Source organism: Anguilla rostrata, chromosome 17, assembly GCF_018555375.3.
Source record: "Anguilla rostrata isolate EN2019 chromosome 17, ASM1855537v3, whole genome shotgun sequence".
Taxonomy (NCBI): domain Eukaryota; kingdom Metazoa; phylum Chordata; class Actinopteri; order Anguilliformes; family Anguillidae; genus Anguilla; species Anguilla rostrata.
The window spans coordinates 12,382,604-12,405,582 of record NC_057949.1 but is presented as its reverse complement, the minus strand read 5'-3'; the positions used below and the strand labels follow the sequence as shown (position 1 = coordinate 12,405,582).

At 45.9% G+C, this 22,979-nt stretch overlaps 1 protein-coding gene across 1 annotated transcript in view; it reads left to right on the top strand.

Annotated features, from left to right (window-relative positions):
* The window catches only part of sdk1a (sidekick cell adhesion molecule 1a), a 281,598-nt gene that overhangs the window by 202,844 nt on the left and 55,775 nt on the right, over positions 1-22,979 (top strand). Inside the window, exons 14-20 of the mRNA XM_064315729.1 lie at positions 1,098-1,234; positions 4,867-5,014; positions 11,558-11,698; positions 14,911-15,092; positions 18,601-18,716; positions 19,398-19,593; positions 21,372-21,470. Of these exons, the coding sequence (XP_064171799.1) occupies positions 1,098-1,234; positions 4,867-5,014; positions 11,558-11,698; positions 14,911-15,092; positions 18,601-18,716; positions 19,398-19,593; positions 21,372-21,470 (1,019 nt within the window). The remainder of the gene's footprint in view (positions 1-1,097; positions 1,235-4,866; positions 5,015-11,557; positions 11,699-14,910; positions 15,093-18,600; positions 18,717-19,397; positions 19,594-21,371; positions 21,471-22,979) is intronic.

The following is a 22,979-nucleotide window of genomic DNA, read 5'->3' as shown; positions in this document are numbered from 1 at the left end:
TGAAAGGACCCACAGAACATCTGCAGCCGGTGTAGCAGCAGCCACAACACTGGCACCTCATGGTACCCATTGGAATTTCCAAGACTCAGATGGAGACAGGCCAAAAAACACAGGAGCTGACTATCTGGTCTGAAAATCTTTAATCTGTAGCAGCACTCTACTAAGAAACCTCTGAGCATTTTAATCGGAGATCTGTGTCCTCCCCCCACCTTCAAACGTATAAATGCTAATTATGACTGAATCTTCATGTATTAATTTGCTTAAAAGCTTCCATTTTGGAGAATTGATTTTTATTTATCTCTACCTTCTCACTTGGAGGATAATCATGGATTACAAGATAAACTGTTACCTAGTAATAATTAAAAATGATAAATCAATTCTGTACTTTTTGGTTTTGAAAATGTAATGTCAACAGTTGAAAGACTTAGATTACATTTAAAAGAGTTAAATCTTTAGGAGTTTTTCAGATGTTACAGTTGAATCAGTATTGATTTACTTACTGTCTATAGGATACACCCTTGTACACAACAAATTACATAACTTACAAGTTGATCAATGCACACATAAACTGGATATTTATTTGAGCAGTTAATTTCAAGGACACCTCATAAGGATGCATTAAATGTATAATTCAATGCATTTTAACCTGCAAACTATTTAAGTCATCAGGTAATAAGGCTCGTTCCTTAGCAACGGCACTTGTCCTTAATGTAATTTGGGAGACAGCTGGGGATACCATACTTCTACGTGCCTTCAATGTGCCAGGTTGTAATGAAGCCCTCCTACCCCACTTTTAAAAAATCCTCAAAATCTCAAGCATGCTCCTTCTCATGACAGCTTGAATGTAAGAGAATTATTTACCTCCTTTAGCCACTCTGCCATTGGCTACAACAGGGATGCTGTTCTTTGAAAATAATGAATACATCGAATTAGAATGCAGAGAAGAGGAGTTGGCTGTGAGCCTGGGGTTGGGGGGGGGGGGGGATTGGGGGATTTGAACCTTGGGAAATGATAAGGCGTGGGGGGGTGTGGCTTGTGGAGGAGTGGCCAATGTAAGCTTGGGTTGCCATTCTGACCCCTCTCGGTTCCCTCTGCAGTGAACTGCCCCACTCCCCGCGGAACCTGCAGGCCAGCCTGAATGCCAACTACAGCCGCATGGTGGACCTGTCCTGGGTGCGGCCCTTCGACGGAAACAGCCCCCTCCTGCACTACATCGTGGAGCTCTCCGAAAACAGTAAGCGCACCACGGAGCAGCTCGCACCCAGTGGACAGAACTGAAATATTATACCTATCCATCCATCCATTATCTATACCCGCTTATTCCTGGTCAAAGTCGTGGGAGGTGCGGGAGTCTATCCCAGCATGCACTGGGTGAGAGGCAGGAATACACCCTGGACAGTTCGCCAGTCCTTCACGGGGAACACAGTGTATTATTTTCCACTATTTGTTAATTATATGATCATTATGTTGCTGCAATGTGATAAGGAATCTCTTTGCAAGTTTGCAGTATGCCTACCCATAAGACACTGGGGCTATACTCATGCCATTCTGCAACGAGATTTAAAGACCTCCAAATTATCTGGGCACAAGTTTCTTCACTCTGATTCTGTGGTACTGTATCTCGGCTAGTTCTGGAAAAAAAAAAAAAAGAAAAGTTTAGTTTGGCAGTGAGGCACTCACCCCCCGATCCTGCAGCTCGCTGATATCGCATCTGGAGATGACCCAAGCGCCTGCCTATGCCCTCTCATTTAGAGCCAGTCATTACTCTCCGGGTTCGCTCTCCGAGGACTGCCTTCAAAGAGAGAAGTTTGTAAACCGAAGTTTAGTGGATCTCACGTTCGTGGCGGCTGTGATCTTTGCCGGAAAACAAGACAGAAAATGGCTGTTTTTAAATGCTTTTTTTTCTTTTCTTCCTTTCCAAATGTCAAACATGTCCCTTTCTATTTTGATGTCTCCATTTCTTTCCCTGAGAAATGGGGCAACGGAGAGGTGAACTGTACGCAGTTTCTCTCGGTCAATACCTCGCGTCCCACCCCCTTGTTTACTCTATCGAGGCGGCGATTAATTCCATTTGCACTGCTTTGTTTAATCTCTCTCCAGTCTCGCAAATGCTTATCTTATATTGAAATGGCTGTCTGAAGGGGGGGGGGAGGGGGGGTATTGGCAAAAAATATGTATTAAATTAGGCATTCTGCACAAGCAGCTTATGCATGGAGCCCTGGCCTGAGGTGACAAGGAGATTAATGGACTGTGTCGCTGAATGTGATGGCGCTACGCTAAGCTGTTTATACGCAGAATGTCAAGCACCTCTCCTCCACAGTAAACCTGCCTGTCAGCACCGCGGCTCCGACTCTCCATATGACTGTGGCCCCGACTCTCCATACGACTGTGGCCCCGACTCTCCGTACGACTGTGGCCCCGACTCTCCATACGACTGTGGCCCCAACTCTCCATACGACTGTGGCCCCAACTCTCCATACGACTGTGGCCCGTCTCCACGACTGTGCCACTCCATACGACTGTGGCCCCGACTCTCCATACGACTGTGGCCCCGACTCTCCATACGACTGTGGCCCCGACTCTCCATACGACTGTGGCCCCGACTCTCCATACGACTGTGGCCCCGACTCTCCATACGACTGTGGCCCCGACTCTCCGACTGTGCCCGACTCTCCATCGACTGTGCCCGACTCCGACAATGGCCCAACTCTCCATACGACTGTGGCTCCGACTCTCCATACGACTGTGGCCCCGACTCTCCATACGACTGTGGCTCCGACTCTCCATACGACTGTGGCCCCGACTCTCCATACGACTGTGGCCCTGACTGTCCGTACAACCGCTGAATCGACTCTCCATACGACTGTAGCCGATTATATGACTGTGGCCCGACTCTCCATCGAGTGCCCGACTCGTCGACCATGGCGACTCTCGTATGACTGGCCATGCTCCGTACGAGCAGAATCACTTCGTACGACTGTCTGTCGTCGCACCATCGGTCGGAAGCGCACTAGTGGCTGAACAGTATGGCTCAACAGCGCTGTCTGTTTGATCCAGGTCGCTGAAACTAACAGTGATTGCATTACAGCTGGATCAATCCTTAAAACATTTCAACTAGATTGGAGAGTTCAGCAATTGCTACAACAAAAACTCACCATTAACAAAAAGTGTTACTCACCAAGTTGAGGAGAAATGTTGATTGAAGGTGGGTATCAGAGACAAGGGCCATACGGCACCACTAGACATAGTGTGTCTGAGGGACTTTGTGAGACATATACATACCTAGAAGAAACATAATGGCCAAATTGCCCCCTGCAGGCAAAAAAGAGAGCCCCAAGGAAGGGTTTATAAAGTTGGATTGATAGCTGAGCCGTGTTTAAGTGAGCCACCAGTCATTTTATAGATATATAAATAGCTGCAATGAAAGGGCCATCACGTCCTTGAATGATATGGATTTTTACCTCAAATAAGGGTTCTCAGATTGCGTGGCAACCACGCTCAGAACCTTGTTTGGGTTCCACCATCTTGTAGTTTATGTAATGTGCTCTGTGGTGCAGTAGATGATTTTGGAAAAAAGTCGAGTAGCGAAATTAAACAAAAACAAAAGGTGGTGGAACTGGACCGATTCCTGCACCAGCTGCGCCGGAAGACATTGAAAAATGAGCTTTAGTCAAAGGCCACATTACTAGTGTCTAAAAAACTGTTATGAAAAAGTTAGTTTCTTCTTGGATGAGGAACAGAAAAAAAAAAAAGGTTTTGTTCTTCTTTGGCTGGAGGTTAAATGAACTCCTGTGGGGAGCATCGAATGAGGTCTCGGGAAGAGCAAAGCCGCCGCAGTCTCTTGGCACCGATGCTCGTTTCATGTTAGCGACATTTTGATTTTCGTTCCAGCGGAGCAAAGGTAGCGTTGTCTTTTGTGCGGCGAGTGAGGCATCCATTGACTAAGAAATGAGCCATTTAAATTCACCAGACGTTATTGAACTCTGGTTCTTTATTGTACGTGTTTCTTTGCAGAACTGAAAGACTCCTTCGAAGGGTTGGAATCACCTCGTGAACTCCCGGCTTCATCCTCCAGTTTCTTGTCAGAGCTGTGACGGCGATATATTTTTATGATTTAAAAAAAAAATAATTACATTTACTGGTCTAAATAATTACATTTACTGGTCTAGAAATCTTTACCTTAGAAACCTTTGATCTGAAAAAAACATGGCAAGCTGCTGTCTCTCAAAAAAGGGCTTTGTGGCTAAAATCTCTGAAGAGGCGCATTTTATGAGAACTTGTAATTAACTATTAATGAAACCCTTGTGGTCTTTTATGGAGTGGCAGTAGATTTATTTAAAAACTGCCAAAGAAAAATATTTTAGTAATAACTGATTCATATCTCTTGTGTATATGTAAGTGTGTGTGTGTGTGTGTGTGTGTGGGTCCTGTCTTTGTGTCTCCGTGTAGATAGATAGGCGGATAGATAGATAGATAGATAGATAGGATTTGTATCACATTTCTGAAAATATGTTCTATTGAAGTTTTTGTTGTGGATTTTATATAGCTGGCATTTAAAAGATTTTTTATTTTGTTTCATTCAGCAAAACCCCCAGAAACCATGTTTGGAGTTTATTGATCAGTATATTCTGTAGTCTCAAAGACTGAAAAGGTCAAAATGGTGACATGTAACAGGATTCTGTGAGCTTTAATGAAGTGCTGGGAAAGCATGTAAACGCATAAATGTACAAGCATCCACATGGCATGCATGCAGAGCTCAGGGTGTGCGCACGGAAAACAACACGTGAATCTGTGCATGTCCTCTGGTCTTTACGGTAATGTGTGAGAACACTAACCTGCTTTTCTGGTCCTTATGTCTGACTCTAGACTCCCCGTGGAAGACGTACCTACCCAAAGTGGACCCCGTCCTGACGGGGGCGGTAGTGAGGGGGCTGACCCCAGCCCGCACGTACCAATTCAGGGTCTGTGCCGTCAACCAGGTGGGGAAGGGGCAGTACAGCGCAGCCACAAACAGGTGGGTACTGCCAGCCTGCTCCCACAGCCACCCCAGGGCGGGCACTCATATTCACCATGCCCTTCTGCCAGAGCACTCAACATAAGGGGCTAGCTATTTAAACTCTGCCATTAAAAACACAATCTGATAATCTGTTATTTTAAATAGAGCATTTTTATGATTGGCTAAGCCTCTTAAGCAGAGAGTTGGAAATAAAGTGAGAAATATTAACTCGAAAGAAGTGTAGTATTTTTTCTAGCAGTGGAATAGAATAATTGATTATTTAGTGAATGGTCAAAGTTTAAGGGGGCAGAGCAAAAATGTCCACCCTTGTGCCCACCCCCACCCCCCCCCCACAGATCTGGCCCGGCTGAGTCATCATACGTCATCTGTCATCACTGTGATAAAACAGCTTGTTCCTGCAGTCTTTGTTTTCTTTAATTTACCAGTGAGCATCCTTTACCCTCTATTGAGTCATTTATATTCAGCAGACAATTTTTAAATTAGCTCACTTAAGCACTGTGATTATCGCGTTTGTGAAATCCAGCGAGCGCCGAAGGTCTCGGTGCTGAGTCTTTGGTGGGGATCCAGTTCTGGCTGTACCGAAAAAAGGGCCGTTTGATGTGAGCGAGAGCCCTTCGGTGAACGCGGAGCGCTGCGGTCGTGTTGCGCTCGCGTTCGATCGGTCACCGCGGGGGGCCTGTGCTGTGAAGAGCCTGCCCCTCGCTGAAGAAGAGAAACGGAGGAGCACATCAAGCTCACCGAGCCCTGTGATCCAGGACGTGCGGGTCTACTGCAGCAACGTGGCTGCACAGCCCCAGTCCAACGTCTTGGATCACTTCCCTCCCTTCCTGCCTTCACCCATGACTGCCTCGTGCAGATCAGTGATGATGAGAGAGTGGGGCTACCGATGGCCGACTGGCTTTAGCTAAACATCAATCGTGTTTTAAAGCATTCGACTGGTTGATATGAATCTCTGCTCGACAGCACAAAAGAGCTCCACCCATTGAATTAAGATCATGTGGTCTCTCTCTACAATCACCAGCTGTTGCTGTTGCACTCGGGGTGTTGTTGTGGTTAAGGGACTGCCCTTCCTACTGAAAATGATGGTGCAGGCAGAGGATTTAAATCTCACTTTTTCTCTGCCCGCTTGAATTATGTTATTAAGCATTTCATGGTCGGAATTGGTTTTTTAGATAAAGGATGTTTTTACCAGAAAAGAAGGTTTTAAGAACTTAAATGGCAGCAAGCTAAAAAAACATGACTTTGGGTTCGCAGTAAGGAGAAATACAGTACCTATCCGTGAATTTATAAGTAAAGCTTATTCACACATCTTTTAACAGGCGAAATCCAATACTGATGAATGACTTGAAAGATCTGAATATATCACAGTCTAATACTTCCATGCCCCCAATTGATACTCAATTTGAGTGTGTATTTGTGCATGCATTGCAAAACTGTAAAATCTTTTGTGTGTGTGTGTGTGTGTGTGTGATGGAAATTCTCATGAAGGTATGCGGCCCTTTAAGAAACTCTTTTCATGTATGACAGAAATAATTAGGGGTCTAATAGTCTCAGAGGTTCTTCTTTCTTTCTACCAGTGGAGCTGCCCAGGGATAATGGCCATATTATGACTATAGAGAGACATGGTGTCCATACTGTTAAGCAGGAGACAGACTGATGAATGGAAAGTTGCATTGAATAATGAAGCGTGGGTAACTCTCACCGCAAGTACATTATTGCAGCCTACGCAGAAATGTAAACAGAGAACATTACATGCCGCCGTTTCTTTACTTAGCAAATTCGGGGTGATAATGAGTCGTCAGTTTTTAAGTAGTCAGTTTATTTAAGACCTGTCAGCAGCACTTCTGGGAAAAGCATTCGTTTTCATGTCTGTGTCTGTGGCCGGTACATAATAGCGCACTGTATTATTGGCTGTAATGAGGGCTGGGAGGGTAGTGGCTGCTTCAGTGCTCGGGGGCGCCCCCCTGTGGTGGTTTGTTGCACCTGCGGTCTGGTCTGCCTGTGTGGACTGCGGACAGAAGAACCTGTTGCTGTCGGCCCATGATTTTGATGAGAAGCGTTCCCGTCTGCACTCTCCCGACTCAACCGCCGTATATCGCAGCGATGGGACAGGTCAATAAATATGATTTGGCGTTCCGAATTTGGAGATAAACAAAAAATATTGGTTAATGTACTGTTGTACATAAATAAACCGGTCTATTTCGACAGTGGTGCGGTAATGGTTGTAGCCGCCGTCCCGGATGGCGATAGAATGAGCGAAGACAAGAACGACAGATGTTAAATGGGCCGATTTATTCTCCTCCTCCGGGGTGCTGAGAAAAATAGAATGCAAATGGCCGAAAACAAATCAAAGGCAACAACAACTTTCAGCTCTTCTCCTACATCGCTACGCAGGCCGGGGCGGTCGCTTTATGGAGATGGAGAGCCGAAAGCAGCGGTGCTTCCAAGCATCTGTCTCTGAAGGCGCGGCGGACTTGACCAAGGCGAGCGAGCGTTGCCTGGGCTGATTATCAATCAGCCTCAGCTGTGCACGCCTGTAGGGCGAAGCCGCTGCCGTCCAGGGGCCTGAACGCCTCTCAGTCTTTACGAAAAACAGCAGAACAGGAGACTGCAGCCAAAGAGGGGCAGCTCTCTCTCTCTCTCTCTCTCTCTCACTCACTCACTCGCTCACTGTATCTCTCTCTCTCTCTCTCACTCACTCACTCACTTGCTGTATCTCTCTCTTCCTCTCTCTGTCTCTCCCTCTGTCCCTCTATCTCTCTCTCTCTTTCACTCTCTCTCTCCCTCTCTCTGTCTCTCCCTCTGTCCTTCTCTCTCTTTCACTCTCTCTCTCCCTGTGTCTCTCTCTCTCTCACACACACACACACTCTCTCTCCCTCTCTCTGTCTCTCTCTCCCTCTCTCTCTCTTTCTCTTTCACTCACTCTCTCTCGAGTTGATTATATTCTGTTCTGGTGTTCAATAGCGTAAGTTAATGTGAAATACTTTCATCAGCTTTGCTCTGCTTGTTCTGTTTGCAGGAGAAAGTCACTGTTAAGTCCTTATTTCAAGGGAAATATTCTATCAGTGTGGTCATTCATGCTGCCCCTAGTCATGCTTCAGCATGTACAAGCATTTATCTGCTCCACCGCTGCAATTTCAGACAGTCTTTTCCAAAGCCGAGTCAAAATGAATGAAATATGAGACCAAATATAGACCTTTATATCTCGTGTCAAGATTACGGCAGCTTCATTATAGCCTCCTGAGACACAGCAGAGAAAAAAAAGTTTTTTTAAAGTAAAAGTAAAACTATTTTTAAAGTAAAAGTATAAAAAAAATTTCTCCGTAATATAAGTGTCATGCATGACAAAAACACGTTGGAGTGAAAATATCGTCAAAAATACAGCTTTTTATTTTTACGTCTTCGACACAGAACGACTGCTTTCAGCTTGGTAGGACGTGTGGTTCTTGAGTTGAAGACCAGAGACTCATGTCCCCTACAGGGGACAAAAATGAATAGCTGCGTCTGGGGGGGAGGATATTATTTATTTCTTTATTGGACGTCCTCGCCCAGTGTGAACTACTGTAAAATTCCTCCTATTTCACCGGAGGGGTCCGGCTGTAAAGCGGGGTTTTATTTGGCCGGGGCAGCCGAGGTTAAGCACCTTTCTCTGGGGCTCGGTGGCGGTGTCCTGGACGTAAACTTGTAAACTCTGCGGTTAACTGCGTAGCGGCGCGATGATCTGGCTTATAGGAGGGAGGCGGGCTTGCGTGGCCTCGAGTGAAATGTCCACTTTGGTACGGCGGCCTTGATTAAGGATAACAGCTTGGGGGCATCAGCGTCTCATTCATCCTGGACTCACATAACCCACGGATCTTTGATCTGTGATCTGAGGAAATTGCTTTCTTTGATGATTGATAGGAGTATAAGTCAGTGTGCCCCCCACCCCACCCACCCCCCCCCAAAAAAAGATTTCCTAAAGCAGCACTGAAGGTGGTCTCCGGGCCCCCAATGACTCACTTGCCATGCACTGCGCGCTCCCCAGCGCTTAGGACGGCCACTCCCTCCGACGGTATCCGCGCCGCGCCCGTTTTTGCTATCGAATCTTATCTGTTCCTCTCAGAGAAGACTCGACAGCAAAAGCAGGAAAGGTCAAAGCTGCCGCCGCTGCTGTCGCATCCCATGCTTATGGGGGGGTGGGGGGGTGTGAGGGGGGGGCCTGGGCAGGAAATAAAGAGAACAGGTGTAAACTGCACGCTGCCTGTATGTCCGGGAAACAAACGCGTCCCTGAAACACAGTGCCGACACCCCTAAATTTCACAGCGGTGGCACGATTCAAGGCACCCCCGTAGATATGATTTGTGATACTTACTTAAAAATAATCATTTTCACATAATTTATATTTAATAATAATTCATTTCTTGCAGGCCTTGCGCAACGTGAGTTTGAGGGACACCCCAGAGGTGCTTCCTCACTGTAGTGTTCCCACTGTGCTCGGAAGAGTTTTGTGCAGAGAGGGGGGGAAAACTACAGGTCCCAGAAAACCGTCATCGGCCTCTGCGCTCTGCTCCCCGCCTGCCACGTCTGTCCTTTGTGCTTAATTAAACCCGAGGAAGAGGGTAGCAGGTCACGGCTCTAATTAACTGTTGTTGTTGTTTTGTTTTTGTACAATATGGAATTATGCTAATCAGTCTTACAAGAATGGGCATTGTGTTGAACCTTATGTTAAAATGTATGGATTTGTTGCCAGTTTAAATAAAAACTGTGTAGAATTTTCTTAAATTGGTTACGCAAAGGTAAGGAATGGGTTAGACTGCTGTCAGATTTAGTAGATGCTTAAAAGTGATGTAGCAGTAAAGGTGTTTTCTGGTGAGTTTATTTCAGACATTTCAATACGCCCTGAATGTTCTACGAATGGATAACTGAAAATCACAAGATTTCGGCCGATATCATTGCTGAGGAATCATTACTCTTGGCTTTGTGTTGCATACTGCTGACAGTTCTTCACTTGACATAGTCTACTCTTAGCTGCCTGCATTGCTACATAGGCAGTGTTAAAAATGACTGATTGTACTGTAACACTGATGCTAAAAGGAGTTTGTTTTGTAGACCCCTGTTGCTGAGAGTATGTGTTCAGAAATATCCCACTTTTGTCAGAATTGAGCTCTTGTCCTTGAGCCTTGACTCCATTCACTTTGAGACAGATTGTTCAAAGAATTGCCACCAGCACCGTCGTAAGTGGGGGAAGAGGTATTGGTAATTCTAGGGGCCCAAAGCCGTAGGGGGGGCCACAAATTAATTGCAATTTGCTTCATGCCCGCTAAGATGGCCAGTGCATTGTTCTTTCAGGGGGCTTGGAATTCTGGGCTACTCCCCTGACTGTTACAGTAATACTGCATGCTGCTTGAGAACAAAGACTGTAATTACCGACAATGACAACGAGGGAAAATGGATCCAGTGATCACAGAAAATCAAAGAAAAATTGAGTATAATTGTAAAACGCCCCAAGGGTCCCTCATTAGACATCAACGCAGAACAAAATCCCCATTAGCGCAAATGTATGGACCGAGAGAAACGGCATACTTACGCTGAGAACAATCTCCAGCGATAGATAGATGACGCAATTTATTCTTTGATCCCACCTGCTGCTGGGTTGATGCCAAGCTTTTTCTTTCACTGTAGAATAAAATAGTGTTAACTGCTCCGACATCTGGAGTATGGAATGGACCTCAAAGGACCGAAGACGCACAAAGGCAGAGGCGTCACTAGGGGGGTGCGGAGGGGTGCAGACCGCACCGGGTGAGGCCATCAGAGTGGGGCGACACCGAAATGACTGGCAATAAAAAAAATTGTGCAGTGTCTTGTGTAGCGACGAGTTGAAACAGGTAATTTCTCCGATGCAGGTTGATTTAATTTGCGGTATTAATATGAGGAGAAGCGCTTTGTCGTTTGAAGGCATAACACGCAAGTCCTTGCGCCCGCCAGCACCCCTGCCCATCCCCCCGACCAAACCAACTCCCCCAAACCCCCCCCCCCATCGACAACACCGCGTGTCACCAACCGTGGTGACACCACTGCGCAAAGGCCTGTTTCTGAGCAGAGGCGAACACGGAAAAGATAACGCAGAAATACGTCCTGGCATTAAACTGCAAGTGAAACAATTTGATATTTTTTTGGAATATTGGATATGAAATGTAACAAGCTGGCATCATTTCAGTCCGCATGCGGCGGGCCCCAGAGCTGAGGAAGCCGCCTCATTAGTCTGCTTATCGGCTTTGAACACGCTGCTCTGTGATATTTTATCAGCCGCTAATTGAGTTTTCGCTTTTCGTCTTTTATGTAATTATCGCTCTCTTGAGAATTCCCTGGTTTTGTGTGTCATCGCAAAGCGGGGTAGCTGCATCCATATGGGCGAACGGCGTTCTCGTTCCCCTGATAAAAATAAAAATACAAAAAATGGCCCTCTGGTGAAATATAGATTTCCGGATGTTTTTTTTTTTTTCGTTTCTTCCTTCAGATTTGTGGGCGGGCTGATGGAGTTTGTCCTTTGTTTCCTGATAGGCTGATGCTGCGGGAGGAGGCGCCCAGCGCCCCGCCAAAGAACATTGTGGCAAGCGGCCGGACCAACCAGTCCATCATGGTGCAGTGGCAGCCTCCCCCCGAGGCCGAGCTCAATGGGGTGCTGCGGGGTTACGTCCTCAGGTCAGTGCACAGCGCCTCTGGGCACTATATAAGCACTCTTTAAGTGCTTTATAAGCAGTCTCTACCTGGCTGGCTGTGTGAAATACTGTTGTCATCAAACTGTAAATGCATCCATTCATCCATTTTCTGAACTGCTTATTCCGGGTCAGGGTTGTGTGTGTGTGTCGGGGGAGGTGGGGTCTGGAATCTATCCCAGCATGCAGTGGACGAGAACCAGGATAGGTCTCTAGTCCATCCATTCACGAACACATTCATAGCTACAGCCAATTTAGAGTCTCCAGTTTAGCCTACTGCAAGACTTTGGACTGCGGGTGGAAAGCGTAGTACCCAGTGGAAACGGGAGGAACACGTAGGCAGTCAGGATTTGAATTCAGCACCGTTGTGCTTGTTGTGATGTGTTTGATCTCACTAAAATAAAGGGGTTCGCTGTCCTCAGATCTTTTGAGGAGGCTAATATGCAGATTTTGGTCATTAGTTAATCGCACTGTGAAACGATGTTATCAAGTCACAAAAATAGCAACATAAACAACATTTTTGATGAAAAATTCTTAGCACTGCTAAAGGAAATGATGTGTGTGTGGGCATGCGTCACTTTTTTTCTGTATCTGATTTTGAGAAATAAAAAATATGTTTGAAGGCATCCGTACTTTTGAACTTAGTCATATTTTCTGAAAAATAGTCTCTGTAGAAAGGTTAAAAGTCTCTGAGCGTGGCAGGTAGTGTTTTATTTCTGCCTGCCCCAAGAAGAAAACAGGCTAGAGAAGAAGCTGCCTTGCGGGGCTCAGTTGGATCTTCCAGCTTTCAGTAGTTGCAGTGGACCGGTTCTGCTCAGGCCAGGCACTCCAGGAGTCGTGAACTCCAAGAGCCAGGTACTTCAGCAGTCAGGCACTTCAGCGCTCAAGGAACTAGGAACTTCAGCAGGTTCCACAGCAGGCAGGTACCTCAGCGGTCAGCTCCATCAGCGGCCGAGTTTCTCCAGCACTTAGCGACTCCAGCAGCGACTCCAGCAGCGACTCTACAGTTGTCGTGTTTAGCGGCGGTCAGGTTCAATAGTGGTCGGGCACTTTAGCAGTCTGGTCCTGCGGTGGTCAGGTGTTTTAGAGCGCAGGTCCAACAGCAGCGAGGTTCTCCACAGGTCAGCTGTCCTGGTGGTCTGGTCGTACGGTAATCTGGTCTGACGGCGACCAGTTGCTATAGCATTGAGGTGCCTCGGCAGTCAGACGCTCAAAAGGCCTGATGTCCCACTGCCCCCCCACCCCCATGTGGAGCTGTGGTCTGCGGCCTAATCAGAGCTTGTTAGCCCTTCCCCTCTGCAATTAGGGAGGTCAAAGAAGGTTAGCTCATGTATTTTCCAAAAGTGAAAAAGCCTGCTGTCAGTCGGGCACGCTGCGGTCTCTTAGCGACCAAAGCGGCTTCACCACTGCAACACTGAGGCGGTCTCGCTGGTCGGCATGGGCAGATCGATCAGAGACTGGAGAGAGAGGGATCCCTGCTCACCGAAACCCTCCCTTCCTGTGAGATACTGTCCAATCACACACTGCCTCAAGGGCCTTCCAGCAACATCACAGCTTGAAGTTCATCAGGGCTTTGGATGCACCCTTGCAACATGCACAAGTGTGTTAGCTGGATGCACCGAAAGGGCTTCGCTTTTCTGTGGATTTGGCTTCTTTGTGTAGAAGTACAAAATACCTGCCGGTGCTCCATGGGTTGTTGGTTTGTTTTCTCCCCTGTTACCGGGAAGAAACAAAATTGACCATGAGGTTCACGCCTCTCTCGTGGTATTTTTTATAATATAATGCAGGGGGTTTTCAACCGTTTCTGATCCAGGGATCCCCACCCAGGCTCAGGGGTGTCAAGGGGACCTCATCGTAAGTTCAAAAAGTTTATATTTAAAAAAGAGTTTTATTAAGATCACAAATTCAAGGGTGGAGAGGCAGTGGGTGGCGGCTGGGGGGGGGTTGAGTGTGCAATCGTGGGCTCCCTACAGTACCCCCGTGAACTCCCAGACCCCCTTTTGAAGACCCGAGCTTTAAAGCCATGAGAATAAACCCACGGCTGTGAAAGGGCACAGAAAGCTCAGCTCAGCCCTAATCAACAGCATACTTCATTATCTCCAATTAACACATGCACTAATTTGAAACTTGAAATTGCTTTGAAGTTTTCTATTCTTTTTAACTTTAAACTTCAACAAGAATTTGACAATTCACCCCAGGAAAAGTTGAGTGAAGCAAGCCATGTATACATAAAGTTAAAAAGGACCTCACTGGATCGTATTATTCATGCTTTGGATTTTCTGGTAAATGTTTTCTCCATTAAAAAAAAAAAATCTGATATCCTGGCAGAGGATGTATTGGGTCTGTTTAAAATGGGAGATTTTGGTGCATGATCTGAAATGGTTGTGTTGGGGTGGGGGGGGAGTGGGGTGGTCGGTGAGGTGGAGTGTCAGTCTGTCAGGTGACCTGCTCCTCCAGCTTCACTGCTTCAGACGCCAAGCAAAACTCACTGAAGCCCAAAGGACAAGGTGTTATCTAACCCCCTGTCCATCAATGTCTGCTGAATGGTAATGGAGAGAAAGTTCTCAGACTTCCTGAACACTTTTCCTTATTCTCTTCCTGTGTGAAAAGAGTAATCATCATTAATATTATTTCTGGAAATGGAAAAATACAAATAATAAAAAATAATAATTTAAATAAAATGCATTTTATTAATATAACTTTTTATCACGTACTCTATGCGCTTTTCAGGCAAGTACATTAAAAAGTATGACCACACAAGGGACCTCAGTGGAGATATTTTAAAACACAAGGTTAAAATACCAGTGTCGTGCAATAGATCATTTTCTTTATTGAGCAGCTGTTAGGATTTCCTGTGTGTGTTTATTTCATACTAAGCGTATTTCATTCTGTGTTATTTATGGATTGCACCATTTATTTATGGTTTTGTGCTCTTCCGCTGTTCCGCTCTCTGTATAAATGGTTATCATTTTCTGTTTGACACCTCATTTATAATTGTCTATTTGCATTGAGTGATGGGGGTGAGCAGACAGTGCCTTATTTCTCAGTGCCGATGCTCTGTGTGGCATTAATGCCTTCTGTGAATACAGAGACGCCGCAGATGCGCGAGCGAGGAGAGATCGAGCGGCAGGCTCGGGCAAGAGAGTTATTTCGGGTTTGTGCGTTCCCCCCTCTCGCCCCTCGCCCCTCCGGCTGCAGGTACCGCCTGGCGGGACTCCCTGGCGAGTACCAGCTGAAGAACATCAGCAGCCCGGAGGTAAACTACTGCCTGATCGGGGACCTCATCATCTGGACGCAGTACGAGATCCAGGTGGCGGCCTACACGGGGGCGGGCCTGGGCGTGTTCAGCGCGCCCCTGTCGGAGTACACTCTGCAGGGAGGTGAGTCCCGGCGGCTTTAACGCTCGCACCCCCCCCCACCCCCCCCCCACCTCGTGCACGTCCCCTCGCCCCATTCCCTCAGTGCACAGAGAGGCCTCCCGGACAGCGCTAACAGGCATCAAGCCTCTCCGTCAGGGGCCCCGTTTTAAATAACCGTGGTGTTAAGGGTGTACCGAGGGCCCGCTGCCCAAGAGCAGGCCTCGAACCCGCGACCAGGCACACCCCCCCGGGCGGAGGCGCCCGGAGAGCTCGGCAATTAATCTTGTTCCAAGCAATTACTTTTTCCCCAGCTTAGGAGACAGTTCATTAGAACTAGCCCAGGGAAACGGGGCTTCGACCGCAGCGCTTCCCCGACCCCCCACCCACACCCAACCTGCCCCCCCGGCACCCCTGCCCCCCCCCCCCCCCCCGCCCTGCCCTCGACCGAGCCGAATCCCCGCCTGTCAGTCAGAGAAAGGTATTGGCTGCAAGGCATTGGAAAATCGAGAGTTGCCGTTCAATTTGTTTAATTTCTGTTATGAATAATTGATTTGGTTGAAAGCTATTGATAAGATCCAGCAAGCGCTGCTTCAAAATTCAAAAAAAGATGAAATGTCAAGGTGTTCTCGAGAAGATAAAGATTCTGGATTTCGAGAAGTTGTACCTCCGGTGTACCCGGTAATGTGAACAACATTCACATTCGCAAGCACCCACACAAAACAAGCACATACATACCCCCTGCCCCCCACATACACACACACACACACACACACACACACACACAATGAGAATTACTCATCCCCGATCCCGTTGGTGATGATATCTTTGCCTTGCGCTGGCACACGTAACGCACGTCCTGCTGGGAAACAGACAGAAAAGGCCCCAATTAGCAGCTTTCTCCCAGGCTCCTGTATCTCCCAGCGAATCAGGCAGGAGCTGAGCGCCACACTTCAAACACGAAGCCTCCGCCTCAGCCGGCTGCTGAAAGGAGCCTCCCTTCGCCCTCCTTAGCTGCGGCTCAGGAGCGCTCTTCCTGCTCGGTTTAAAACACTGTCTGGGTCGTCGGGGTGGCCCCTTGCCCACCCGGTCTGGCAGTGCCGTAGTAAATGCAGCGAGGGTCTGGGGCCCAAGCCCCGGAGATGTTTGGGTTTGAAGTTCAGTCGAGAGCTGAACTGCCACCAGGCTTGGATGTTAGAGCAAGCCACTGTTCCCAGGCCTGGAAGAGAATGAAAGTCCCTGTAGAAGTTTTCGGACCCTTGGAAAGTCAGTTGAGTGCTGTGACTCCGTTCTTTCTGTAACTATATTTGTGGCCTTTTAAGAAAGGTTTATGTATGAGTACGTATGAAATGCCTTAAAAGGTAGAAGGCTAGGAGATTGCATGAGAGAAATGAAGAACTTTTTAGCCCGTTAATGTATATGGGGTTTCCCTGCAGGGGCAAATGTCGCGATGGGTAGATCACAGATAGGGTCAATTTTTTGGGTGGTATGCTTGCTTTCAGGTAATTTACTTGGCACTGGAATATCTAATTGAGATAATTTTTTTCACTGTTTGTAAAGTAAAACGTTGCCTTTTTGGAAAAATTGAACTTTTTGCATTTGAAATTCTATGTACGTACATGGAAACGCTTGTTTTCAAATGCTCCTGAAAACACTTTCATCTCAATGTAAATAATGCATAATGAAATAATGGCTTTTCCACGCCTATGTACAAAGAATGGATTGATTGGCTATGACCCAGTGGGGGATTTTGGCAATGCCAGTACCATCACTGTAGTATTAGCAGTTGTTTTATTTGCGTAGTTACGGGATCGAGACAGTCTGAGGAAGGGTATTGGAAAAGCATGCTGTCCTTATCAGTGGCAGGCATATGGTCAGGTCAAACTTTTACTTTGACCCGATTTGTTGTTAAGGTGGTAATTAAGATGCTATTGGTGTGATGAGCCAGTTAATTCCTTGTTGTTAGAAGCTGATGTGCCTGTGGATGCTACTTAGAACAAGGAACCTTTGGGAGTTTACTTTGGCACCTATGAGAGCTGTTATGGTTGTTTGTCAGTACATAGTTTCAGGGGAAGCTTGTTTGATATAAGGGATGAATAAATTAATTCTCCATCTCAGTATTATTTTTTAAAAAACTTTTGAAACAAGATTTGAGCTCTTAGAAAAAGTGAAAATTACAAGGGAATCAGACAAAAATTCTGAGTGACGACTTATGAATTATAAGACTATTTCACAGCTTTGTGACAATAACAGGTGGCGGATAACAACATCAATAATAATAATAATAATAATAATAATGCATTATTCATTTATTCATTTGTAAAGTTGTGCATATAGTAACAGCGTTATGTCATCAATGATTGAGTGTGGCCACAGTTTTAGCCAAGTACACACCAGGAATATGGAGAAATGGCAGTCACAGGCCTTTTTTTTAATAATGTGGGCTGACTTGGTGCCAAAAGGTTTGTGAGACTGCCGCTCTATCTATATTTATTAGCAAGCAAAGTCCACCCACTCAAGAATGGTTGATCAGACTGGCCAAATATCATTTCACATTTTGAAGCTTTTTTAGCTATTATGTGCTAAAAAAAAATATGGATTACCTTTCTGCAACCTACGGTATTACAAAGTGGAAAATGAATCACAGCAGAGCATTAGCAATACTTCACTTCTCATGCATGTCGATCAGAGCTAGAAATCTGCTCCTTTTGAAATTTGCATAATAAAAGTAAGAAGACTCCTCTCCATACGGAACTGTTATTTCAGTGTCAAAAGTGCTTGGCAACCAAACAACGTAATGGAAAGCTTGTATGCACTGACAGGCAGACACTCAGGATATTGGGAACAGAGATGTAGCAGTGGTTTTGGGGAGATACAGATAGAGAAATGCATGCGGAACATGATTACCGTAAAGCTGGGAAAGTACTCGCACCCCCAGACAGACCATCTGCTGCCCCCTGCTCATCGGTTTTATCCGAAGTTCGCCAGTCCAGATGGGAATTTCTAACCCCCCTCGAAATCAATTCCTGGTTATACTGGCCATAATATAAATGAAAAAAGGAACATCTGTACAAATCCTGTTGCACTTCTTATGAAAATGTACTAGGAAAATATATTAGGAGAGCCAGAGTGATACCGGATTCAACTGATTTATTGTGCCGTGGAATCAACAGAACATTCTCAAATTCAGGTAGAATCGAGTCTTGAACTGTCATGCAGCACTAATGCTGCTGTGATGGAGAGTCAGTTTGCTTCAGGTTGAAGTCTACTTTTAGATCACACCTCATCCAGGAGTAACTTATCCAATCATACCACTGCATGCACCTCATCCAGGAGTAATTTAGCCAGTCATACCACTGCATGCATACAGAATGGGGGCCGCTAGAAGTGTTAGCCGCCGATACGAGCTGAGATGTGAACCAGAAGGCAGCCCTCTGGTGTGTGGTGAACCCGAGGAAAAGGCCATGGTTGTCGTGGGAATTACTGGGGTGCGAATGGTTCAGCTCCCTGTCCTTCTCCCCTTTTTTTGCAGTGCCAACAGCACCCCCGCAGAACGTGGAGGCCAAGGCTCTCAACTCGACCACCGTCAAGTTCACATGGAACCCACCTCCGCAGCAGTTCATCAACGGCATCAATCAGGGCTACAAGGTTAGCATCAGCCGTCGACCAGGCTTTACAGACTGTCCTCCGTGGATGCCCTCTTCTCATGTGTGACCATTGGTGAGGTGAACGCTGGTTTGGGTGAATGAGTATTAGCTTAGCATCGGGTATCGCTGCCTCTGAGTCCAAGGTTGTTGAGAGTTTAATGATACTTGCTTTTTGAACTCAGAGGCCTGCACTGGTCACCACTACCTGTGTACTTTGTCCATTTTGGAGGATTGGAAACAAATTTCCTGAAGTTATAGATTCTTCATAGGTACATTATATGTAACTGAAATTTTGATCAATGTGCATTGTCTGTGTTAAACATAAATAACGTTTCTGAATTCAAACTAAAGCCTGGCTAATAACATACCCAAACCAAAGAAATATAAATTCAGCATCAATGAAGCACTAAATGCAAGTTAACATATGCAATCTGAAAGAATAATAACATAATCCATTGTGATAAAACAGAAGAAACATCTGATACAGTACCTACTGCCAGAGATGATGGACCAGGTGGTTCACAGGGGATATTGGTATTGCAGTGATATTGGGTGTCTTGCTCTGTACAGCCATGTTGAGTGTGTTGCTGTGACACAAAGAACACCTGTGCACGTTGGTGATTTTTGGCCACACCCCCACCCTTCCCCGTCAGCCATGTTTGAACGTGTTTTGTTCTGGCAGCTCCTGGCGTGGCCGGAACGGTCACCCGAAGCTGTTACCGTGGTGACCATCACCCCAGATTTCCACGGCGCTCGTCACCTTGGTTACATCAGTGGCCTCAGGAAATTCACGTGGTACCTGACGTCGGTGCTGTGCTTCACCACGCCGGGAGATGGGCCCAGCAGCCCTCCACAGATGGTCCAGACCCACGAGGACAGTGAGTACCAGGCCTTTGTGCTGTATGCAGTGTTACCGGAGGTTTGCAGGTTTGATTCCCACCCAAGAAACTGCTTATAAAGTTATATCAAGGAGTGCTTGAGCGGACACGCAGGCTAACTGTTGTGCTAACAGAATGGAGAGCCAGCTTAGACAAAAGAATTAGGGATTATTTATCCATCCATCCATTATCTATATCCACTTATTGCTGGTCAGGGTTGCAGGGGGTGCTGGAGCCTATCCCAGTGTGCATTGGACATAAGGCAGGGAAGGGATTATTTAATGTTAGCTAACATGCATTTTTAAATCATCAACATTTTTGTGACATAAATAAACATAATTTTTTTTTAATATGTAATCTGTTGAATATTCCATTTCATCATTGAAACTTAAGCAAACTTTTGGAGAAAAACGTAAATATTGCCGATTGTATTTAACAGTATATGTGTCTGATTTCAGTATTTTGAATACTGTCATTATAAAAAGTATATGAAAGTATCTCATTGATGGTACAAAAACTCTATAATTCAAAAATTTGAAAATGTAATGACTAAAGTTTTTCCACTTTTTTTAACTGCATGATTCAATATGTTATGAATTTTCTGCTTCTCTTCCACTCATCCAATGTCCCGAGGCACACGGCCAAAATGTCCCACTGCTGTGCGGAATACAAACAGGGGTGCAGATTTTTAACTGGTAGAGATCACGTTTCACACTGTAGTTTCACTTCCTGGACCTTCGGAAGACATCTAGGGCTCTTTGTTGGAAGTAGTACTCGGGGAAAGAGACTGATTGGCAGTGGTGAACATATATAAATTTGTGCTTGCTTGTTTTGGATGTCCGGTCAGACACTTTTCCAGGGTTTTATTTTGCAATGTTGTTCTATGTAATTATTTTAAGTTGTTCAGCAAAGTTGTTCTAGGTAACCTTGAAAATAATATCAAGTTTTGACACGCAAGTATATGTTCATATGCATGTGTGGATAATGTATATTACAGAGAGTAAATTGTAAATCTAAAATAAGTGGCACAGTTACTGTACCAAACCACTAAAAATGAAAATGTCTTCATCTGGTGTAGTGCCCATGTTTCATAGCCATGTGCTGACAGCAGGCTGTGTGTGCGGTGTCATCGGAGATCTTACCGGATAAGGAGTGATTAAGCTGTTTTTGAATGCATCCTTTCAGGTATATGCTGTCAGTCCATTAAGAGGGAAATTCGCTTGGATGCCTGACGTTGACGTGACGTGATTATGTTCATAAGCATATTGCTGTGATTATTTTCTGAATATCTGCCCCATAAATAAATTGGGGGCAGCTGTCTCAGTTGGTTAAGCTTAATTCGCTGCTGAAATATTGTTCTGAGCCCAACCTTAATTAAACAACCAATTCATCTCAATCAATTCTTTCTTGATTGTGTTCACAAATTGCCTTGAAAGAGCACAAATGAGTGGAATAAGATGACAAACAACTTCCATTTTTTCATCACTTTTTCGTTTGTTGGTTAGAAAATTCCCCTTCATTTACTCTGTTTTTCTTCAAGTACAGGAAAAGAAAACTGTGGAAAATCATTTACCAGCTCAATGAAAGCTAATTAACTGAGCTCAGTTGGAACCAAAAGATCGCATGCAGAGTACGCCCAGAACTAGGGTTGAAATGCATTGAGGTGCAAAGAAATGCCATAAAACTGTTGTTTCCTTGGGATGACAGTTCATTGGTTATGTTAGACTGCTCAGACTGCATTTTGGGCTGATCGGTTTGTGTTCTTGTTCTGGTTCCAGAACCGGGCCCGGTGGGTCACCTGAGCTTCACGGAGATCTTGGACACCTCTCTGCGGGTCGGCTGGCTGGAGCCTGTGGATAAGAACGGCGTGATCACAGGTCAGGCGTTCGCCGGCGTAGGAGGCGGGGTTCAGCCTCCTTCCTGTTTCATGACGGGCAGCTGGGGTTGACTGCTCTGTAAACCGATTCATCTCCAAACCTCATCAGCCCAAGTACTGTCTACTGGTAACAGGCCGAAAACTATATTCTGCCGCGCATACACCCGAACTACAGCCCACCGAACGCAACCCGAAATCAACAACGCACTGCAAATCGGTCTTACCTATGTACATTCACCTGCAAGCAGATCTAAACCGCATCCCAAAATGAACAGGCCTTCAACCACAGCCCTCTGCGAAAAGGCGGTTCTCTTGCAGACGAGGCTGCTGGTTGTCGTACGCTGTTAGACTCTGTTGAGTCTACGCTGCTGGCAGGTATCTAATTTTCCCTTTCATTGCTTCACTCTTCAGAGATATTACTCTGACATGTTTACCTTTGAGAGGGCTCTTGTAAGTGGCTCATTTGTGTCTAAGCTCTTCATAACGTATTACTTCAGTCTTCACACTTAAGTATAATTTCCCCTCGTATGCATGTTTTTAACATCAGGGTCATTAACTTCCGCGTCTTGAAGTTGAAGCAAAAGCGTGTATTTCGGCTGAGGTTTTTTCTGCATCAAGGTTTCCTGTTTCTTAGATTGTGTTTTTAAGGAAATATTTTAGGGCCCATCATGCATTAGTTTGTCAACATTTCTTTTAAAATGTTCACTGTTTTCATTTGTATGCTGTTAGGAGATGCTTGTATTATTACAGTTTGACTGCGTAGGGGGATAAATGTGTTCTTTGATGGATGGGTTGTAAGAAAATGAAAGAATGGGAGTGACACTTGGACTACTCACTGCGGTAAGCTGACGAGTTGCCGTCAGGAAACGATAAATCAGACAATTTAACTACGGGAAAGTCAACCGAACCCCACTTAGAGAAAGTTAGGCGCGGAGCATGTGTTTCTCCAACCGGAGAAAAATGAAGCCGGCAGCCCATTAAGAGCCCAAGAGCCACGAGAGAGGAATGAATGTGGCGGTCGTAGATTAAACTGAAATGATTGCAGATAGCACCCGTTGTCGCCAGCACACACTGCGGTGTTTTCCGTGTAACACCAGGCGTATTTGTTTCTTGTGGAGACTCCCGGTGATTTACGATCGGCCAGCCACAAAAGGACAGTTGGCAATTGGGCGACTGCGGGGGCGGGGGATGGTGGTCCATTCTGGGTCAAACCGCAAATTACACGGAACCTGTGCTGGCCATTGGCTCTGCTTAGACACTGTGTGGGTGTGGGATCGAGGATCCAGGGAAACTCACTGCTGTGACATTGTGCACCGATTTTCTGCCATTAGAGCTGGTAATGGAGGTCCTGCTTAAAAAAGTTTCTGCATGCCTCCCAAAGGAATTCAGTTCAGCTGCCTTTTTATTTTCCATCTGAAAACTGTACTGCAGAGACCGATAAGGAGAATTTAAATGGAGTTCCCTGTTGGCAGTGGCTAAAGGCGGCAGTCTGATCACTCACTTTGGATTC